Source organism: Lepisma saccharinum, chromosome 8 (assembly GCF_977018435.1).
Source record: "Lepisma saccharinum chromosome 8, izLepSacc3.1, whole genome shotgun sequence".
In the NCBI taxonomy this organism is placed as follows: Eukaryota; Metazoa; Arthropoda; class Insecta; order Zygentoma; family Lepismatidae; genus Lepisma; species Lepisma saccharinum.
The window spans coordinates 80,773,687-80,795,836 of NC_139236.1; the positions used below are offsets into that span (position 1 = coordinate 80,773,687).

The following is a 22,150-nucleotide window of genomic DNA, read 5'->3' on the forward strand; positions in this document are numbered from 1 at the left end:
ACGTGCAGTTTGTGGGGGTTTATAACTATGATATAATACATATTTAATGTAGCTTTAGATAAATTATTATTGGGAAAATGATACTACAAATAATAAATATTAACAGAATTTATTTATTAAGGCAATTTAATTACAAATATAATTCTTTGTGAATTACCTAATTGTATTAACATTGCTTACGTTACTAACATCATGCACAATTTCAGTTTCAAAGGGCTCTTTAGGTAAGATTGTGCGAACAAGGCAGTTGACAAACACATTAGTAAATTATTTAGTATTGGATGTTAATGCCATTACATACATTCTTTTTTGAATATTTTTATTCTATTTACCTAGGGCACCAGAATTTTGTGTAAACCAAAAGTATGGAATTTCATTAGTGTGTGCCATTAGAAAACCATATTCTATTACTACTAATAGAATCCTGTGCAGTAATTAATTCACACTATTAAATTATTTAAGTGCTTTTATAGTTACAGAAAATTTGTTCAAATTTGACATGAAAGTAGAATTGTATGTTATTGCGAATATAGCAATTGCTTAAAATGTTATCAAAATGACAAATAAATATCATACAAAATGTTTTTAATAGAGTGGGATGAATACATATTACCAAGTAATTGTCCATCACCATCTTAATAATCTTTGTTTTACACACACTGAATAAACACTGGTGTTAGACACAGACAGTGGTCCCAGGAGGTATATGACACATTTTGGTTAACCTTTAATACCAGTGGTGTCAAAATGGTGTTGGTTGCATCCATTGATATGGTATCGTAACTCCACTCAGGTTAAAAGTTTAACAAAATTCGGTTGGACCTCCTGAGACCTCTGTCTGTGTCGTTTTAACATTAATTATTTTACAGTACAATGAGAACTACAGGAATTGAAAGAAAATGCTAAAAAAGCTGCTCACAACTTCTGCACCAGCATAGGTAAAAAATCTATTCCTTAAAAGCACGTAGGATGCAAGAACAAATTTAAAGAAAGTAGTCGTACACAATTTTGCCGAACAATACTTGTTCATCCCTCTGTACCAATTCTTTTCTGAGATAAAATGATAAGTAAGCAAGGGTAGTTTTATAACCTAACAACTAAGCTCTTACTGTAGTAGTAGAGACATACTTTTCAGCATTACTATGAAATCAGCAATTGAGAACACTTTAGTTACAATTTCATTTTATTTTTTCGCAAAAATACACAGAGTTTTCTTAATCGATTTGTTCTATCACACATTCATTGTGAGTTTAGTAGCTATGAAAATTATTCTAAGCACATTTCTAAGTAAGTTTAACGTTTAAACTTGGGGAAGTGTTCCTAAAAGTTTCATAAATGTATAATATACACTTGTATATGAGATAGAATATATACTGTAACAGTGTCTATGAGACAAAAAATATAGTAGGCCCATGTATGTTAAAATTGTATGTCTAGTTGTAACTTGATCATCGAAACAAAAACATGTTATTTATGTGATGTCATTTTTCAGTAACTTTATTATTGCTGAAGTATATCGCTGTGACGAATGATCTGAAATATAGAATACAGAGAAGAATATTCAAAATTAATTTTAAATTTACATTTATTTTAATATTATATGATAACTACTATACAAAAGAAACAATTTTATATTGTTATACTTTCGTGGAAAACCTTTCAGTGATTGTGCTTCACCATCCACAAGGATCCTTTACGATTCTTACTATCGGTAATAATTATTAAGATTCAATTTTAAGAAAAGGTATGTGCAAAGCGTAAGAACTGAGGAAGGAAGTTTAGAAAATAGGAATATTTTATTATTTGAAGTTGTTTTTAACTTTCTACCTTGTTTCGTTGTTCTTCCTGTTTTTATCGTAGAGATGTCTAGAAAAACAGTTTTAAACATGTGGCTACTACACGACTCTAAATATTTAAGAACGCCATACGCCATCTAAATATTTATAGCGTAACCACAACTGCAAATTTCTCCTAACTTACTATTTTATTCATGAACACATAATTCTAACAGCGAAAATAAATTTTGATAAAGGTGCAATAATCAGAAATAAACATAATTCAAACGTCAAGCAGTGTTTTCAGTCAGAAAAATGTGAATTAACCTTCCGTAAGCAACTGTGAACTTGTCCCTCTTCAAAGGTAACATGGGGTTAGTCATGACACCAACAGTTTATTTCTAATAAACAAGGAAGAAGTTAAAACAGTGTATCCATCCGCAAATTGAAAATATTCCTAAATTGGGAGACACATTAATCTTGTTACGTACGAAAGGTTAGAAAATCGTAAACATCTTTAATTCATAACTTTCTAATAGATATATTTCACATGTTCCTTTACGAATATGGTTATGAAAATCTAACTTACAAATATCATCCACCATAGGAATCGTAGTTCCCATATTGATCCGTGGGGTATAATGGAATGTTGTTACCTCCCTGCTCTGTAAAATTAAAAAGAAAATAATGTAGAACACTTACAGTATTATCAGTGATGGAGGAACGTCAGAAGTATATTGTACCTCCACTTTTACGATAGCTACAATACCCTCTATAGCCATAATACAAACAAAAACGCACTGAAAATTTGTCTGGTAAGTGCAAATAATTACAGTTGGTAGAAGAAGATTTCAGAATAAAAAACATGTTGTTTTCTTTCTCCCTCTCCAAAACACGCAATTCCCTGTAGGAAATAGTATTTGCATCTTAAAAAAGACGGGAATACCTTTCCATACAGTATTTTTGTGGTGTAAGAGATTTCAAGAATATTCATTTCCGAAATGCGTAGCATGTAGGATAACGTTCTGAGAGCTTTTTTAGAAAGCTGATGAAATGAAAAATTTATACAAATAAACAAGTACGTGTTTTCGACCTGTATTTTGAATTCAAATTTTCAAAATGTGCTTAATGTTTTGCTAGTGGAAGCATACAGATGTCAGAAATTTCATAGAAACCCAATCGCCAATACTCCTCTTGATTTCGTGTGTGTATGTTTGCCAACACAAGACTTTAGAAGTGAACTTTGCATCCCCTCGTTGGGAGATGATGATAGTGTTTTAAGAAGACATTACAGACATTACATTACAAGTGCTTAAGTGTCATTTTAAAAATGCAACGTGCATCTCTCATCGTGTGAATATAAAATTGCTAGTTTACGATAGACAATTCCAAAGTGCAAATTTTAGTGTGTAATTTGTTGAAACTTACCATCGTAAACGTCATCGTCATCATAGATGTTTCCATAATAAGGAACTGTATTGTAGTGTTCAGGCACAGGACGCCACAAATATGAATTAAGTGGGTATGCATATATGCTGTTCATCATGTTATACCTATCTGCGAAAGTTAACATTCGTAAATTCTTTTTGGTAATATTTATGACAGCTTACATTAAACATTTACGTAGATATTAATATAGTTTGTGATGTGCGTTATTGTAATTACTGAAAATTAATTGTTCAGAAGTTTCACAACAACTTATTCACTTCATAAATGCACAATAACTTTATGTATAATGTGAATGTAAAATAATTATGTGTCGCTATTTTCAGTGTCAAATGTTTATTTTAAAATATTTTAAGATTAGTTACACATTTCTAAAATCTGAAAAAAGAATTAACAATGATATATTTGAATTTGTTACTCTTTTGTTATTCCAGTATGAATTTTATTTTATGTTTATTAAGTTTATTTTAACTTTACTTTGAATTTACAAAAGTATTATTTTATGTACTATTATGTTTATTTTATATTAATGGCTTCAGTTTCGCTTACTTTTAAAGTTAATCACCGTATAAATGTTGTAATGTCGTATTAATACCTGTTCACAAGACTAGAGTACCTACAAATGAAACAATATATGTGACCACATTTAATTTCAGTATAACTAAATAGGAAATGTTGGGGAAGGATTATAGCTTACAATTAATAGTACATAAACACAAGACATAAGCTACTAAGGGCGGAAACATGTTATTGGTAATATCAATTTCACGATTCATATTTTTATGTTGATTTGAAATGTACAATTGCTATTCGACATTTTTCTTCGGAATGTAAACGATTTAGCGTCATTAATTCATTAATTCTTCCCTGTTTATTTAAAGTTTCATATATCTTCCTTCCAGTGGCGGCGATTGGGTCCAAAGACTGGGGGAGGCAAGGTGCCAAAACTAGGGGGGCAAAGACAGTATATTTCCCTTTGTAGATAAGATTTAGCATAGTGCAGGGGGGCAAAAGTGGCGACAATTGGGGGGCAACTGCACCCCCTCGCACCCCAAATCGCCGCCACTGCCTTCTAATTACTGAAATCTTTCTTCAGATTTCAAAATACTGAAGAAACCAAAATTTAATTTCACAAACTGTAGTTTAACATTCAGCTTATGTGATGTGAATAAAACTTGTTTTAATGAATATAGTGTGTACAGTCTTAGAAAAAAATACCTGGGCCACGGGACGTAGAATTTCGTAACGTCTTAAAGCCTGTTGTTTATGCAACCCAAATAACAAAATATTCGCTTAAGTTTGCCTGGTGATTCTGAGTTCTCGGGAAGGATTGAGCTTTGATAGCATGAGTCACATGACTCGTGCCCCAGCCACAACAAAAAGCTGGGTGCTACGATGCCTCCAGAAGAAAATTTCAGGAACTGGTTTCTTGACAAGAGCTACTCGTAAGGAAATACTATTCTATCAAGTGATATTAGAGTCATTGTCAAGAAGGTTCGCTGAAATGATGGTTCTCATCACAGACCACATGCCACACGTTAATTGTTTAAGTCCAGTTCATGCACTGGACCTACAGATTAAAATGGGATGCGAACCAAATGCCTCTCTATTTGGTATTGAATTCGGAAGCCTTTCATTACATGGCGAAGACGTTACCACTACGAAATCAGAGAGGCAATGGAACCCCTTGAGAAAGAGATAAGCGAAAATTGCTACGTGACAAACCATATTTGCCCGTAAATTTTAAAAATAAGACAATATTTTGTACTGACAGTTTCGAACCGTGGGAGAGGCATATATTTTTTTGTACCATCGTCCATTTCACGAGTTTATAATTCTTCCTCACCGACACGAGTAACGCGAGTGGTAGAAGAAAAGCGAAGTAAAATAACTGAAACAGAAATAAAAGGAAAAAGCGAAATAAATTTTATTCATAATATTCTGCAGTCACTTGAGTTGTATTCACGGGATGCTATCTTTAATGAAAGCCGTGGTCTCTTCCTTGTCTTTTTCGCTTTCTTTGTGCTCTTGCTTCCCCCGTCACGATTGGTCTAAAACTAATTAATGCGACGTTAATTAAACAATCCCAACAACGAAACAATGCACAATCAACTGCACAAAACAACATTCCAAATGTTTTCGGATCGGAAAACAATTGAGATGCTGTAAAATGACTTAAGATGCAGTAATAAAGTGGGAATTCGGTACCGTATAGAATTAAATCGGTAGAGATGTTCGATTTGATTGGATGTTTGTTATTTAGATTTGCTATTCTTTCACTTTTGGCAAATAGCGACGATGAAGATGAGTGATGCTATGATGAAATTGATGAAGGGACACTTACCAAGGACACCCACGCCCAAATCGAGATTCTAACCAGGGACCCATGGCATCGTAGCGCGCTGTGCTAACCACTCCTCCATGGAGTGGACATTATAGCATATTTTGTGTGCTCAATTGGGATCAATCAATGGAATGAATAGGCATATTATATGATTAATAAATTCATACCATAATACCACGTCATATTATTCGGCACGAAGTAACATCAGAGACATTCAATCTTGCATGTTTGCCTTTCAACTAATTCTTTGAATTCAGGTTAATCACAACAATAAGATAAATTATGAAGCAAATGATAGTGAATGTGGCATATTATTACGAATTACCTGACAGAAACAACATTAAGCAGGCTCGGTGGTCAAGCTCATTAAGTGATTGACATTCGATATCGTCGCCAAAGTTCCCGGGTTTGAGTACCGTCCTTGTCGGGGGTGTTTGACTATTTCGTCATCAATTTCATGTAATGGTCACTCGTCCTTATCGTCGCGATCATCGAACAGGGAATAAAAATTATAAAAATAAATACGATGGAAGAGTACTTATTTCATCTCTCACGAAATCTCCTAAAAAACCGGAATATATAAAATACATGTATATTCATTCACATACATTTTCGATTTCTATATTTAATTAATCGAGACCGAGACCGGAAGAGCAATTTTCAGTTCGACAAACCGAGAGACGGAGAAACTGTCAAGTCTCGTTTCTTCTTGGCATCTCCGTAATCGAGTTGTTCTGTTTGTCATTGGCTTTGTATTGGCAATTATTGTCATAATTCTTCCCCTGCAGGTAAACCATAACGATGAATTATGATGAAATGAAGCAGATAAAAGGGCAATAACAAGAAAGTCATGCCTGTTCGGGACTCCAACCCAGAACCTTATGTAACGAGATTTGAAATTCTGGAGAAGGCGTCCGTGTTTCGCTTGGTTTTCTCTTTCCTCTACTTCTCTTATATTATCATACATGTATAATAAAAATGGATCTCATACGATATGTTGCGATTCATAATTGTGCTGATTAGATGCTACAGATGTGAACTCCAACCTGCAATATATTATTCCCTTTTGTTTCGTATCTGGTTGAACATGAAATTTTCTTACACTGTGACAATTTCTTTCTTAGTTTTGGTTTGGTGCACAGATATGCTAATCTGGACTCGACCTTCAGTTTAAAGTGGGATACTAACCACTATGTGCATCCATCGTGTATCAAACCCGGGATCCACTGATTACAAGGCGACGACGTTATCACTACGCCATCGAGGAGGCCCCATGACAAAATGTTATTCACTCGATCTCTACCATAATTTATTTCAGCATTTACATTTTCTTCTTCTTTTTTCCTTTTGTTAACTACTCTTATACAACTCTTTTTGCGTCTTCGAATTTCTTCTTGTTTCAGGAAAAAATAATACATGCAGGCTGTATAAAAATCCCCCGTTCAAATAGATAAAACGTTCACTCTCGAGAACTAATTTACATGTTTATCACTAAAGTAACCATTAGGAAGGAAACTATTGAAATGGTAACTGATATAACTGCAGATGAAACAATACTTACAGCCACTAACGAAATATCTATTCTTGTGTAGCCTCACAGACAACAAGTATCTGGTGAGTCATTCACTCTTGCTGACTACGGGCGAAGGTCACTGAACTAAAGGGTGGTGGCAAGCAAGCAGGCTTCTGCTCTATCAAAGACGAGGTCACGTGTTCCAGTATTCAATGGCGTACGAAATAAGGAGGAACACAGCTATCTGACGTATGTTTTGGTCCCGTCATTGCACTAGAACACTTTATCGTCGTGGCCTTGAAGTTCCCTCAGGGCACTCCTACGTAAAGGCTTCTCAGCTAGAAGGATATCTTTCCCATTGAGTGGAGGAAAAGTGGTTGCGTATAGAGGTCCTTCAACTTTCGTATTCTTTTTCATTTCAGAACCCGTGCTGTATCGTCGACTTAATCCAATCTATCCGATGTAGGTTTTAGGTTCTGTTTCTGTTCGGTTATTTCACGTTGTCTTCCTGCTTATGTTATTCGCGACGAAGGCTCTGGATTCGATAATCTGGACAATAACGGGATTGTGTTGGTTGCTTGATTTGGTGTCTTAAGTCCACTTTATGTCCTGTTAGGCTAATCGTGAATGGACCTACAGTTTAAAGGGGGATCCGAACCACTATGTTCCTCCACCGAGTATCGAAACCCGGGATCCCTTAATTACAAGGCGCCCACGATCCCACTGCGCCATCGGGGATTGTGTTCGAAACGAATGAATCAAATTTGAGTGATATGATATGCAACCATTGGAAGACTATTGAAAGAAAAGCTATGGGAACCTGCCAGTTTTTCTACTGCAGACAGGAAACCATAAACATGGAAGAGAAGCTTATATTCTATGAAACCTGATGCTATGTGCTCGAATACTGGCTAAATATAATCGATAGAGGCATAGCAACGTAAAACAACCTCTTATATGATACATATAGGTTTAAAAAGGTCGAAATAGAAAGATTGTGTGCGCCTCACTGATGGCGTAGTGGTAAGGCCTTGTAATCAAGGGGTCTCGGGTACGATACCAGGTGATCGCACATAGTGGTTCGGATCCCACTTTAAACTGTATGCAGTTCAGATTAGTCTATCTGTGCCGGTGACTCAGTCGGTAACGCGTCTGACTACCATGCTTTAGGCCCCGGGTTCAATCCCCGGACGGTTCAAGCCCGGTAACTTTTCTAACGTTGGAAGCGGCCCCGGCGCCCACCCAGCGTCGAATGACATGGGTACCTGGGGGAAACCCTGGGGGTAAAGGCGGTCAGGGGCGTGATGCTGATCACATCACCCCCACTCACGAACGAATCAAGAAAGTGTGGGGCGTTACCCCCACACCCCCTATACGCCTTCATGGCGTAGCGCTAAGCACAGGTGAGAACTTTACCTTTTTTTTTTGCATAAAGTGGACTTACAACAAAATTTAAAATTGCGATAAAGATTATGATAAGGTATTAAAGAATTGGGTCTAACACTTTTTTTATTGTTTACCAATGACATTGTTAACTAATATTCTTAGTTTCAGTTTCAAGATGAAATCGGCTACAAAATAAAAGGAGTGGGTTCATATTTCTGTTACGAAATTCCACTTTTGTAGTAGACCTGTGCCACACTAAGATGTGACATAATAAACAAATCTGAGACACTTTCAAAGTATTAAATTGCTATCTACGTATTTGGGAACAATCTTTCAATATAATACTTTTTTTGGACGCGTCAAATCATAGTATTTAATTCCTGTTTTAGCAGCTTTAAGAAACCTGATTTGGGGGGGGCGGGTTACAAATGCCCTTTCTGCTCCCGTCAAGTTACGCCTATGACAAACAGGAATTCAAAGTAAAAGACTGTCCCGACTAAATCGGGAGACACGTCTGATAGATTTACAATTGGAAAAATCATAATTAAGCGTGTAGTTGAAAACAACCTATTTTCATATATTGCATGCAGCTCTACTTTTTCTGCAATGTGGATCAAGAACTGGGGACGTGGAGAAGCACAACACTCCACGTAACCAATAGTCACGTGACCCTCTTTGCTTTCCTGTCATGTTGACCTTCGCGTGGAACACATTTCTCGGTGTTAAGACAGGCAAAATCACCCGATCATCGAAGGGTGCAATATGTGTTGCCTACCCTCCTGCATTACTTGCTCCTATTAAAGCCTTATGGGGAAGAACTTTTTTCCATGCATAGATACCACATGATGATAATTTATTCTCCGCAGAAACCAGTATATATTTATGACATCAAACAAAAATTTACGTTCAACTAAAGATAAAATATTCACCAACTCCTTCTAACACACACTTAATTTGTACGAGGTACCTATGTGTAATAATGAAGTCAAGACATTGCTTTGTCCGTACCTTCACATGTGAGTTGTACAGTGGGATTCATGAGTATTACCGTGCAAATTGTCCATCACCATGTTCGTGCACTTCATTTGACCAAATAAAATCTTTAAGAATTAAAAGAGAACTCAAAAGAAGCTGTTGACAACTTCTGCACCAGCAAACATAAAAATCCATCGCTTAAAAATACATAGGATGTAAAAGAAAAATTAATGAAAATAGTAATGGACAATTTGTCGGGCAATACTAGTGGATCCCGCTGTACACTGTTAATTTCTTGCGTTTCATGGGGAAAATATTTTCCAAAATAAAATTTTAATTATTAAATTTGGTTAATTTTACCAAGTGTCTAAGCAATATTCATTATAGAGAGAATATGGAAATTACGTTACATCTTACCAAAACCAGACAGATAGTTCAGAGGCCTTAAGTATACCGAAGGAATATACCTGACGTAGAACCCATTCATGCCTTTGTAATCGTAAAGTGGTTTGTAGTGTCCTTTGGTATTATACATCCCAACATCGTTGAATTGCTCACTTGTGACATCTGTATTGATTAATAACCAAATAATGCTCAATAGGTTTAATTAAAATACTTTTCAGATGTTACACAAAACTGTAGTTATTTTTCTGTATTCATTATTTTATGATTATGAAATAGTCATTAACTTAAATTTTATGTGGCAAAGTGTGTATTGCATGATTAAGCATGGGTAATCCTAGATAATGAGTTTCATTTGTCATGTGTATGTATTACGTAAATGGCTAGCAAATTTTACATTATGCAAATACTGATTTTGATTTTAGGCAAAAATAATAATTTGTTGTACAGGGCTAGCATAAATGATTCATTCGTTTTGAAAAGGCTATATTTTCAAAAGTATTACACGTACACACATGAAAGATATATGAAAAGAACCACAAACTCACCAAGTTTATACACCTTCTACAAATGTTCGATATGTGCCCCTTTGATTACACGACACACGTCCAGACGATGTATGGGTCATTTTTCTTCGCTGAGCAAACTGCGACCGGTAAATGTTACCTGGATATGTTGCAGTTGTGGTTGTTCCCGCAACTCAGTGCTGACTTCAGGGATTTTGTCTTCCAACAAGACAGGGCACCCCCTCGTTGGAACATCCCAGTTCGTGACTACCTAAACGATGAACTTCCGCAAGGCTCGATTGGGCATATTTGTGAAGATGACCTAGCTTTGTTCCCCTGGCCTCCCAGATCTCCTGATTTAATGCCCTGCGACTTCTTCCTGTGGGGGTACATTAAGGACCTTGTTTAAGTACCCCCACTACCGCAATCCTTAGTCGAGCTCAAAGAACGCATCAGTGCTGCAGTGCAGACCATTGACAGGACTATGCTACAAAATGTATGGAATGAGCTTGAGTATCGTCTGGACGTGTGTCATGTAACCAAAGGGGCACATATCGAACATTTGTAGAAGGTGTATAAACTTGGTGAGTTTGTGGTTCTTTTCATATATCTTTCATGTGTGTACGTGTAATACTTTTGAAAATATAGCCTTTTCAAAACGAATGAATCATTTATGCTAGCCCTGTATTATGAGTCCATCTATTTTGCATATTTTATGTTGAGTGACATGCAAAATTTCATATTTCCATAGCTTTTTGGACCCAGACATGCAACAAAACACGTAAATGAAAGAAATTGATTTCTTCCTAATATTTTTCTTACCTTTATATTTTGTCTTCAGTGATTGTTGTTTCTTTTTACCTTTGAGAGAAGAGATCCACAAGTGAATAAGAATCATGTAAAATATGCTGTAGCAAAATTTGATATGTATTCTTGCAGTGTCGGCGATTGGGTTCCAAAATCAGGGGGCGGGGCCAAAGACGATATATTTCTCTTTGTAGATAAGGTTTAGCATAGTGCGGGGGCAAATGTGGCGAGAAGTTGTGGGGCAACTGCCCCCTCGTCCCCCGTAATCGTCGGCACTGTATTCTTATATTCTGTGTACTTCAAACTTATTCGATTTTAAAACCTGTCCATAGACATAAACATTAAAACAGGATCGTAAAGATGTAATTGTTACCTGCTCTGGAAATTTCTTCATTGCGTATATTGTTGTTGTAGTTTATTAATTTTCCATTTTCATCGTCTCCAACCTCTGCAACAAAAGAAGCTTGTTAGCTCTTTAGTTACTAATTTTACAGTGTTCTTCAAATCTTTGGAGAAAATTCAGTATACCAAAAATGCCTCTTCTACAGTCTTTCTTAGGGCTCTGTGGAGTATTGACACACACAACGGTACAAAAGGTGGTAAAGCGAACGGGCGGAGCAAAACAATGCTCGCTGGTACAAACGGCTGGTAGCTGCATCCTTGATTCCCCCTCCATGTACTCATCTCCCCTCTGACGCGTTCATTAGTCGAGTCACCTCTTGCGCAGATACGTTGTTATCGTTCTTTCTCCACTGAGTTTCCAGAGTGTCAAGGTACACAAACACCTACAGTCTGAGGCGACCTCCTTCGCGGGGGTGGTTAGCACAGCGCGCTACAATGCCAGAGGTCCCGGGTTCGAATCCCGAGCTTGGGTGTTCTGTGTGAGTGTCCCTTTATCAATTTCATCACTCATCCTCATTGTCGCGATTAGCCAAAGGTGTTAGAAAAGCCTGAACTGCATTTTGCAGATTGACGAGGCTCTGCCACCTGAATTCACAACAGGGATGGCTGGCTATAGGTTGTATAAATACAATTTATATAAAATAAGAATGACATGAAACATGCATGCACTACTACACTAGTGTCCAAAATTAAAGCAACAAACAGAAATCCTTTCCACGTGTGATTTTTTTTTGATAATTGCCAAGTTTAACCTGTTGCTATCGTGATTTTTTTGTTGATAAATCCTGGCACATTAAGGTTAGTTTATTTTTTATCTTAAACCAGTTGTCTACGAGATCATAAATATTACTATCACCTGATCGTATTATGTGGTCAAATGGACACACGGGAAAGAATTTCCATTTCTTGCTTTAATTTTGGACATTAGCATAGTATGAATTTCCTTTCGGTTTTATTTCAAAATATATACATGAATGAACATACCTTCACCATCCGTGTCGTAATAAGCCTCAGGATCCCCATATGTGTAGTACTCGTAATAGTTGTAAGGCTGTCCTTTCGGGGTAAACGTGTAAAAGAAAGAACATTGATTGTGAATAACATTGGTCAACGTAATTAACTTTTTGTTTGGTTCAGAATGACAGTTTCTTAATTAAATCAAAGGGTTGAGTTCGAAGTCGGCAATTAAGAAACATTGGAGTTAGAAATGGAGAATATGTTGAATGGAGCTGATTCAGGAAAAAATACGTTTTTAATAATTAATGTCTTTCTTTCATACTAGCTACGGTCTGTTAGATGCGTGTCCTCCCGTTTTGCCTTATTGCGTTTACACCTCCCTTAATAGAATTACAAATGATTTATGTGACACGAACTTTCTAAGGCGAAACGGGACATCCCATTTCGCCTTACATACAAAAATTTCGCACCTGGGAATATTATTGACTTGAAGGGTAATTCATAATGGGAGCGAAGAGCTTGTGAACTTGCCTACCTTGGCTCCCATTGTCCTGTCGGTTAGGTTAGGTTAGGTTAATAATAATAATGACCCTTCAAGTCGATAATATTTCCTGGTGGGAATTTTTTTGTGTGTAAGGCGAAACAGGATAAGGATAAATGGAATGTCCCGTTTCGCCTTAGAAAGTTCGTGTCACATAAATCATTTGAAATTTTAGTGGGGGAGGTGAAAACTCAATAAGACGAAACGGGCCGTAACCGTTGGGTGTGCCTTACATTTGTTTTTTTTCTCTTTTCTGATCAACAACAACAAGAACAACAACAACAAAAGAAACACTCATGGTTGTATACCCAATCACAAAAGTAATACTAGGCGAATTGTCCATCACTATTTACATTCAGTTTGTTGGTGATGATGAAACTGAAAATGTCAATTGGCTGAGGACAGCATCAGCCTAATTTCATCCCTTTTAATGAAACAGAATATATAATAAAAAATCGACTACAGCTATGGACTATGTTCTTACTACTTCGGTAACTGAAATTTTTCAAGGCAACGAAGCTATGGCGTCTGGACTGATGGCCATTATAATCCTCCATGTTGTTGTGCTGTATGCTGTCCACATGCGTTTGTAATTGTCACTTCACTCTATTTCATGTTGTCACCATTCATGCTCATCTTCTCAATTACACAAAAGTGGCAGAAAAGCGAAGCAAAATCAATCAATCAACTTGACTACTATACAGGGTGAGCCAAAAGTCCCATTAACCCGTAGGTATGCGAGTCTGTGCTGTGGTAGTGGTTCGTAGTGATACTTAGTTGGGAGCTGCAAGCCGAAAGACTTACCGATCGCGTCTGGTTTCAGCAAGATGGAGCACCAGCCCATTATTCGATTGCCGTGCGAGAATATCTTAATGAAGTGTTTGGTAACAGATGGATTGGACTTGGTTCTCCACAGTTACCAGCACCTCTCAACAGGCCTTCCCGAAGTCCCGATCTTTCATCGTGTGATAATACATTGTGGTGGGGTTCTATCAAACAGCAAGTTGCCTGCACGCGTTACCACACAACTAACGAACTGCTGAAAGAAGCCGTTCGGCACGCATCTGCCACGATCACTCGCACAATGCTGCGTAGGATTTCACACCGTACCTGGAGGCGCATAATTCTCTGTTATGAAAAGGATGGTGTCCACACAGACATTCTGGACTAAATTGTTGTCTGTAACCTCCTCTCTTATCATACGCTATTTACTTCAGATCCATAACCTTCCCTCGTCGCAAAATACATAGGGGATAATAGGACTTTTGGTTTGCTTTATAGATTGGCTGCAAGCTATGCTTATTATTTCGACATAAAATATAGGCTAATTTTGATGTTTCCCTCGAATAAAATTAAATATCCATCAAGTTATGTGTGGAAAGTTGTACCCGTTTTTTTCTATATCTTAAAATTGAAATAAATATTACTTTCTCATCCAAAATTTAATTGAAAATATGATAATTGAATATATATATACAGAATATATATATATGTATGTATGTATGTATAATAAAGTATCCAAGCTAGTGTTTTCTGTGCTTGCTATGTACTGTCCAAGAAAATACAATGCCTACGAACATACCTCTAGTATCATAGTTGCCATAGTAATCAGGCATGTCGTCGTTGCCCATACCATTGGGCCTCATGCCCACATTCCCATACCGTTGCCTGCCCATCCCGGCTACATGCCGAGGTGGGACGTAAGTGCCTGCAGGACGCGGTACCATGTGGTGCTCCGGGACTGCGTCAGGGCGAGGCCTGGCTCTGTAGCGTTCCCTCATCGATGGAGGCAAAATGGCTGCTCTCTGCACCGGGGGAGGAGCAGCTGGTGCCAGCTTCTGTTGCCTTGGTGCACCTGAAAATGTTATTTTTTTTTTATCAGTACCGGAATCTTCACTCTAGAAACGTCTATAGATATAAGATGTGTTCTGTGTCATTTTACTTTTTCTTGATGGTGACACGATTAAGCCTTGTTTCCGTGACAGAAAGAGAACAATAAATATGCTGACCAAGGCAGTATATGTTTCAGAAAAAGAAAATCACTTAACACGCTGGGTCGGCGCCAGAGGGATTCCAAGGGGTGCTTGCGAACCCTCTAACAGTGTCTTCTTCAGACAAATATTCACAATAAATCTATCGTGGATTGACTTAAATCGGTCGTGGATTGTGTAAAAAGGAAATGGATTGAGAAAAAAAAGGTTGTGGATTGCCTGAAGAGGTCGTTGATTGGCTTGTCCCAATAAGTCTACTGAATAACATAACCATTGCAAAGGTTTTCGGAACCGGAGGATAGCATTCGCCACAAAAACCGCGGACTCTGTGCACCCTGTTTCTATCTACCATTTCGACGTGCTCGAACAATGAAAACGCGCGAGGGAACGGAATTGTGTGGATGGGAAAAAGAGACTGCAGTTACCAGCCATTGCAGAAGCGTGTACTGCTTTGCTCCGCCCACTCAATTGTGAATCTTTGTCTGAAGAAGACCCTGTTAGAGGGTGGAAACGTTCCGCTTTAGTGTATCTTTTTTCTACAATACATTTTGCCTTGATCAGCATTTGATTGTTTTATCACCATTATTGTATACTACAGGCAAGCTATTCATACTAATCAGAAGCCACATTTACTTATTTATGGTTAAAACAGGCAAGGAAAAATTAATCAAGTCATTTGCATATTTTCATGGATGTCTACTAAAACTTCACTGGTATTTGATGTAGTGGCTAAAGCATACATGCATGTTTCATTTTTTCATTATTTTCAACATCGTACTCCCTAAATTTCATTCCGCACCCCCGTCAGCACTCCTAGATGATTGATCCTGGCACTGCCACTGTTAACACGTGACGTTGCAACCACCTATCAAGGTCTTCCTCAGACTTGAAAGCAAACTAAGATTTTGTAAAGTACAAAAGTATATGTAACTAAGATTTTAGTTCGGTTACAAGTCTGAGGAAGAAGCTGATAGTGTTGAAACGTCACGTGTTGTTTTTTCAATGAAACATAGAGTGCCTTGGTCAGCATATTTAGTGTTTTTTTTTTTTTTTTAATATATTGAGCACAGGCACTACATTTAGAGAGAGGGCTAATGCAATCTCTGCGCGTCAAATGTACCTCAAAAGAGGAACAGAGTAGTTTTCCCCCTTCCGCAATATTCATCTTCAGCTAATATATTTTTTTAATGGATAGATTGAAATAGTGCATACACAAAAATACATTGGTAATCATTCTTTTCATAAATCATATATTCGTTTAGTAGATGCTGATAATCTAAGGAACGTTACTCATGTGAACTCTTTTTTAGTGTAGAATATAGTGCAGTAAAATTATGTTTTTGAATAAAAAGGCTAGGACAAGCAATACATCTAGTAGTAATTGAATATGCTACATAGTTATTTGCTAGAATTGAAATTCAAATTTCCTGTTGGTGTGCTGCCAATTCATGGATTAAGCGTCTGGTATCAGGAAATCGGCTAGGAGTAGGAAAAATACAGTGGCATCATTTTTCCAAAGCCAAGAACATTGGCAGCACGATTGCTATCGTTAGCTACCTACTTCTTGTGTCAAGGTCAGGTATTCAGAGTTGCTTATCGCACAGCGGTGCAACATGGAAAGTCAAGTGCCTTGGGCCTGACGCACATGTAGTGGATAGCATTGGCCTTGTCCAGCACGTGTAATCTCCAGACACCATGCAACAGCCAGATAGCCACACAGCGAAAGAACTTCGATCGATGTTTGACACAATTCCTTTGACCTCGCCCATGAACACGGAAGCTTGCCAAAGAACTATGCTTATCTTTCAACACCAATTGTGGAACGTGTTTATCGACTGGGAGCCGTCTCGCGTCTCTACTTGCACAGAGACTTGTTCTCGTTCGCCTGGTCTACAGTTTGCTGGTACGGAGTTTAAAAGTGGTGGAAGCACGACGCTAAATAACAAACATCAAATCAAATCAAACCAAGGGTGCCTCCGATTACGTACCTGGTGGAGGCACATAGAGGCCGATGTGTACACTCACCGGCAATAAAAACGGGACACCTAAATTCTGAAATGTTCGCTTGCTTGTAAGGCGTTATGTATGTTGCATAACTCTACGGCGAAAAGTGGATTTTAATAGCAAATTTTCAATGATAACTTCTACTAGCGCCGTATAGTTAGTCAACACACTTAATGTCTTGTAGGGAAGTGAGTTTGAGGATCATGGCGTCCGATTTTCATTGACAGCAAGTGTGGGCTTTGAACAAGTGTAGAAGCTAGTCAGTTGTACGCAGTATTACTTGAGAGACAAGCTCGGAAAGTTTAAACGCCATCTTCGCATTTGGGATAGTTTGCAATTAAAACTAGTTTTAAATACCAGGTTTTTAATTCAAATCATCCCTTACTTCTGTACCGTGTTCCTCTAAATTCTATCGATAACTGCTTTAATTCCCAAATTATCTTCGCCGCTACGCAGTGGTAGAAATGTCACTAAATATTTTAAACTTTAATTAACCATACTGCTACCTGTTTCCAATTACACAAAAGCGATTCTTTGTCGAAGACTCCTCTGCTGGGAGTGGCGGAACCTAGCGGGGAAGTTAAGTACTATGGGGGCACTGTACCGCTAACTTTAAAGTGCATCAGCTACTGTGTAAAGGTATGTGAAGTATGTAATTGAGGAAGAAAAGAAAGTTATTCGTGTGACGTCACCTGTGCCCTTCCTCTTATGCATATACTGCGCGTAGTTCAGCATGGACATGTATTGCGGATTCTGGCCTCTTGCATTTGGAGACACCTGGGCCACATTTGTAGCGGCACCTAGTCCTGCGCCGACACCTGGAGAACAAAGGAAGAATATTTAAGCATATTTCCAAGTGGTGTTATGGAAGAACAGATGAGCCAAAATTTTCACAGCTCAGTCATTTCTGCTGAAAAGTATCGAAATGTACTGTTTCCGATTTTGCAGAGAACTTTGACAATTGGGTAATTTGAACATACGACAATTCGAAATATTCCGACTGTTTCTAGAGCCTCAGAATCGGTAAATAATTTCCAGAAATAAAGATCAGGATCTATTTTTTTTAGTACCGAAATTCCAGGATCAGTACATTCATAGTGATTTTCAAGAACTTGAAAGTGTAATGACCTAATGTTATTCTTTCAAGAAACAAAAGAGGGAGAGAGGAAAATTTGAAAATTTTCATTCACACTGTCAACCCAGCGTTAATTTAGAAAAGAAAGAAGTAATTTAATTTGTTTATTTACCGTACAAATAACAGTATAAATATGTTGGAATTAGTATATTTATTTATTTATTATTGCATGCCCTCTAATTTTTTCCTGCCTTGTTAAATTTCATACCTTCCATATGATTTCTTTATTTTTAACTTTGTACACACCTAAATCTGAGGCTCTAGCTAAATCAATGGTTTCAATGTGTCTAAAATGGACCCATTGTTAAACGTGGATTTCTTGTTTACTATTAAAATTACAGATACTCGAATTTACACTGCAATTAAAAATTAACCACTAGATCGACAAAAATAAGAGTTACATCAAAATTGATCTTATTCAATTTTACGTTAATCCTTTCTAACCATTTTTTTTTCGAGCGTGTGTCATATTTTTTACCGTCGTGAGAACAAGAAAAAGGGCCTTTTTTTAGTTTTGCTTTCTTTGAAATTCTGTAAATCAAAAACGGGTGATCTGATCGTGATGAAATTTTAGTATGGTGTAGGCAGATAGGTTTTAAATCCAAATCTTCATTTTCAGATTTTTTAAATTTGTCAAAAGACCGTTATCATCATTTTTGCGAGACACCTTTCTCCTTAGTATTGGGTAGTCCTACAAATACAATATTGGTATTGTTTTGAAGCTCTTTGCATCTGTTTTCAAAATCCATTATTGTTGTGAATTCACATTGAGAAACCCATTTTATACAGATTTTTATTCAGCGGAGTAAAGATGTGCGCGGAACTTAGATTCTCGTGGCGAAACCTCAGTTCCAGACCATGCGATGGACGTGAGGTGTCGAACAACAATAGACAGTAGGTGAAGGCGGATTGCATAGATTTAGTTTTCTTATTTCATATCGCTTTTATACGTAATTGCGCTAATCGTAAATGTGAGGATGAAGAAGATCACGACTCGAACACTGATCCTTCGTTGGCAGTTACTGCGGAAAGTAGAACATTGTGTAGGAGTTACATTTTTAAATGATGAATTACGCACAACAAAACTCTCCAGCATTCAAGAAAGACAAAACGAAAATTTCGAAACTAAAAGTATGATTTTTCTGAACAAATTTTCTCAGAATGTAGATACTTGAATATTGTACATATTTAATCATGTACTTACCAGCCCCTTTTCCTGCTTCGCTAGCAGCTCCCAAACCTGCACCTTCGGCTGCCCCTCTACCAGCCCCTGCTCCTGGAAGAAAGATAAACATGTGCTACACAATAGTATAGCTGCGAGCAACTTATAGAAACCCGCATAATATTAATGAGGCGTGATGCCTTCACATGTCCACCCACATGGCTGTCCTACCAAATGGTCAGCGCTTCAACACGAGAGGTCCTAGGTTCGAATCCGGAGTAAGACAAGGATGTATGTGTGTCTCTCCTGTTGAAAACGGATTAGAATAGCGAGAACAAGGAAACAGATAATATATGAAATAAAACTGAGATACAACTATGGGAAAAAAGTAGCTGTAACAAAATTTACGGGGAAAGAATGTGAATGACAGAGGACCCGGTTCGAATCCTAGTCGATTCTGCAATTATTGCTAAACTTTCTACTACGTACATCACCTGTGTGCGTCAAAGTTCAATCTAATACTTACCTGTTTCCCCAAATAGAAGGTAGAATTCCGGAAGTGACGTCTTGTCTAGCATAGAAGGACCCTTATTGTGTGCCATTCCTTTCAAAGCTGCTTTGTAAAATGAATGCAAAAGAATTAGCAGTTACTAATTAATAATTTACTCTAATATTTCTCAGTATGATAAACAATATAGATCCAGGAAAATTATTTTGGGCGTTCAAGTCAAACCGGGACTTTTGATTTTTCAGAATAAGCATTTGGACTTCTAGAAAATACTTTTTCTCGATGTAATCTCTCCCGTCCTAATACACCAGGGTTTCACTAGTCGTCGGATGCCAACAGAGTAGAAAGATCTCTCAGTACACCGTTGCCATGATCGAACAGCTTGTTTCACCGTTAAGGGTCCAAGCAGATGATGATCGGCTGGACTCTCAGGGATGTGTGGCACTATAACTACCAGCCGAGTTCCTGTGATGTGCAGCATGAGGGCGTGCAATGCCTTGCAGAAACAGAACGTCTATGGTAATTGAAACCAGGCTGTTTTATCTTGAGAACGTTCTGCACAGCTTTGAAAACCTGACAGAAGTAAACACTGTTGATGATTACGTCACTGGGAGACGTTATGCGTGGATTTTCAAGGACCAGGCGTTCCAACGTCTGCAGTGAGTTCCGAGTCACATAGGCCAAGATCGTCGTGGGCTGATGTATGAATGTCTTAAACCCGTAAATGTTCTACTGCTGATAAGAGTCCTATCACCGTACTGAGCTTGTAGTCTTCTGCGAATTTCATTCGGATTTGCACTTACAGGAAATTACATCATTATACAAAAAGTGACTCATCTTATCCGCGACGTTAGCGCTTCATGCGGTAATTGTAGACACTTGCCTCTTATAAGCAAAGTCTTTTATATATGTCTCGGCGTGTTCCGTTATTCTTAAAAATCGAAAGACTCGGTTTGTATTGAACGAACCTCCTATATTGCAACATTAAAAAATAAGAAAATCTAGTATAATGATACAATTGAAAATTGTCTTTAATTCTAAATTAGTTCTTCATTTTTGGAAATATCCTTTTTTTTCCTTCAGTGAATTTTATGTGTTAATTTCAGAATTTAAATACTCGCAAGTAAACATTTTATTACATATCATAATATGCTATTGTACTTTCTTTGAATGTCGAAATAGCAGTTTCTAAATGGCAATTATTTAATAATATCTAAAATTTTAGAATACTTAGTTACAGCCTTCTTTATCGCCGTGGTACGTGGGCATCAGTAGGCCAGCTCCTAAGCCTGTGAACACTGCAGGCAAAATGCCTATAGGAAAAAGTGCATACAAGTATTATTATCCAAGAGCATGATTAATGATCGTGTCATAATACCACTGATATTGTCTAAAATATATACAAAAAATATCAATTTACATATTTTATAATTAATCACTTGGGATTTTATTTGTCTACGATATAACGTGATTTATAAAGTGAAAAGCATCTTCCATCATTTTAATGGGAGTTTCTTAAATTCTTTATTTTTTGAGGACACATTAGGGCAGAGGTTCTCAACCTTTTTGAGCCTGCGCCCCCCTTTGCGTCCTCAAATTAGTCCACGCCCCCTTCACTCTAGGCGTAATGAATTATTGATGTACAAAACTGTGCTGTTAGGGTTAATAAATCTAACACAAAGAATAGTTTACGATGCTTTCATTATTACAGATATTAAAAAATACGAATACTTGTTTTGTTGATAGAACATTTTCATTAATTAATAAAAGTGCTTAATAGGCCTACATCACAAAGCATTCTGCCCTCACTGCAGTTAAAATTTCAAGCTACATCATTTGGTCTTGTTTCTTAAGAACACAATTAATGTGTGACAGAGATAACTATTTGCAGAAGTTTCTTTTCTGAGACCTACACAAGGGGTTTGTGTTTGCCACAACTTTTTTTGGGGGGCGGGGGGTAATTCATGTATATCTTTTTCTTTGCTCACCACGCCTCCCCTGAAATTCTCCAAAGCTTCCCCAGGGGGCGCCCCCCCCCAGGTTGAGAACCCCTGCATTAGGGAATGTCCAGGCACCTCTGGCAACCATCCTTGTCTAGCGGACAGCTAATGTAAAATATAAGTCATCTGCCTCAAGAAGAGAAGAGGGATTTGCCACTACTGACTGTCATATTTGTCAATGACAGTCTTTTAGACGTTCTATATGCACAGAGAAACGTTGTTATTCGCGATTATTTTTCAGAAAAAGAAATTAAGAAATATATTCGGTGGAAAGCGCTGTACACCAGCGCCTCTAG

At 37.5% G+C, this 22,150-nt stretch overlaps 1 protein-coding gene across 5 annotated transcripts in view; it reads right to left on the reverse strand.

Annotated features, from left to right (window-relative positions):
- Positions 1-113: 113 nt before the first annotated feature.
- LOC145991200 (uncharacterized) overlaps positions 114-22,150 on the reverse strand; it is a 58,952-nt gene continuing 36,915 nt past the window's right edge. For 2 of the 5 annotated variants that reach the window (XM_083127090.1, XM_083127089.1), the window contains 12 exons: positions 21,093-21,167; positions 19,873-19,959; positions 19,389-19,460; positions 17,742-17,867; positions 14,637-14,909; positions 12,541-12,612; positions 11,528-11,602; positions 11,170-11,208; positions 9,857-10,006; positions 3,204-3,332; positions 2,365-2,440; positions 114-1,533 (listed from right to left, as the gene is read on the reverse strand). In XM_083127090.1, coding sequence (XP_082983216.1) covers positions 2,370-2,440; positions 3,204-3,332; positions 9,857-10,006; positions 11,170-11,208; positions 11,528-11,602; positions 12,541-12,612; positions 14,637-14,909; positions 17,742-17,867; positions 19,389-19,460; positions 19,873-19,959; positions 21,093-21,167 — 1,169 coding nt within the window. In that variant the 3' untranslated portion in view covers positions 114-1,533; positions 2,365-2,369. The remainder of the gene's footprint in view (positions 1,534-2,364; positions 2,441-3,203; positions 3,333-9,856; positions 10,007-11,169; positions 11,209-11,527; positions 11,603-12,540; positions 12,613-14,636; positions 14,910-17,741; positions 17,868-19,388; positions 19,461-19,872; positions 19,960-21,092; positions 21,168-22,150) is intronic. The other 3 variants (XM_083127091.1, XM_083127092.1, XM_083127094.1) reach the window with 3 other exon arrangements.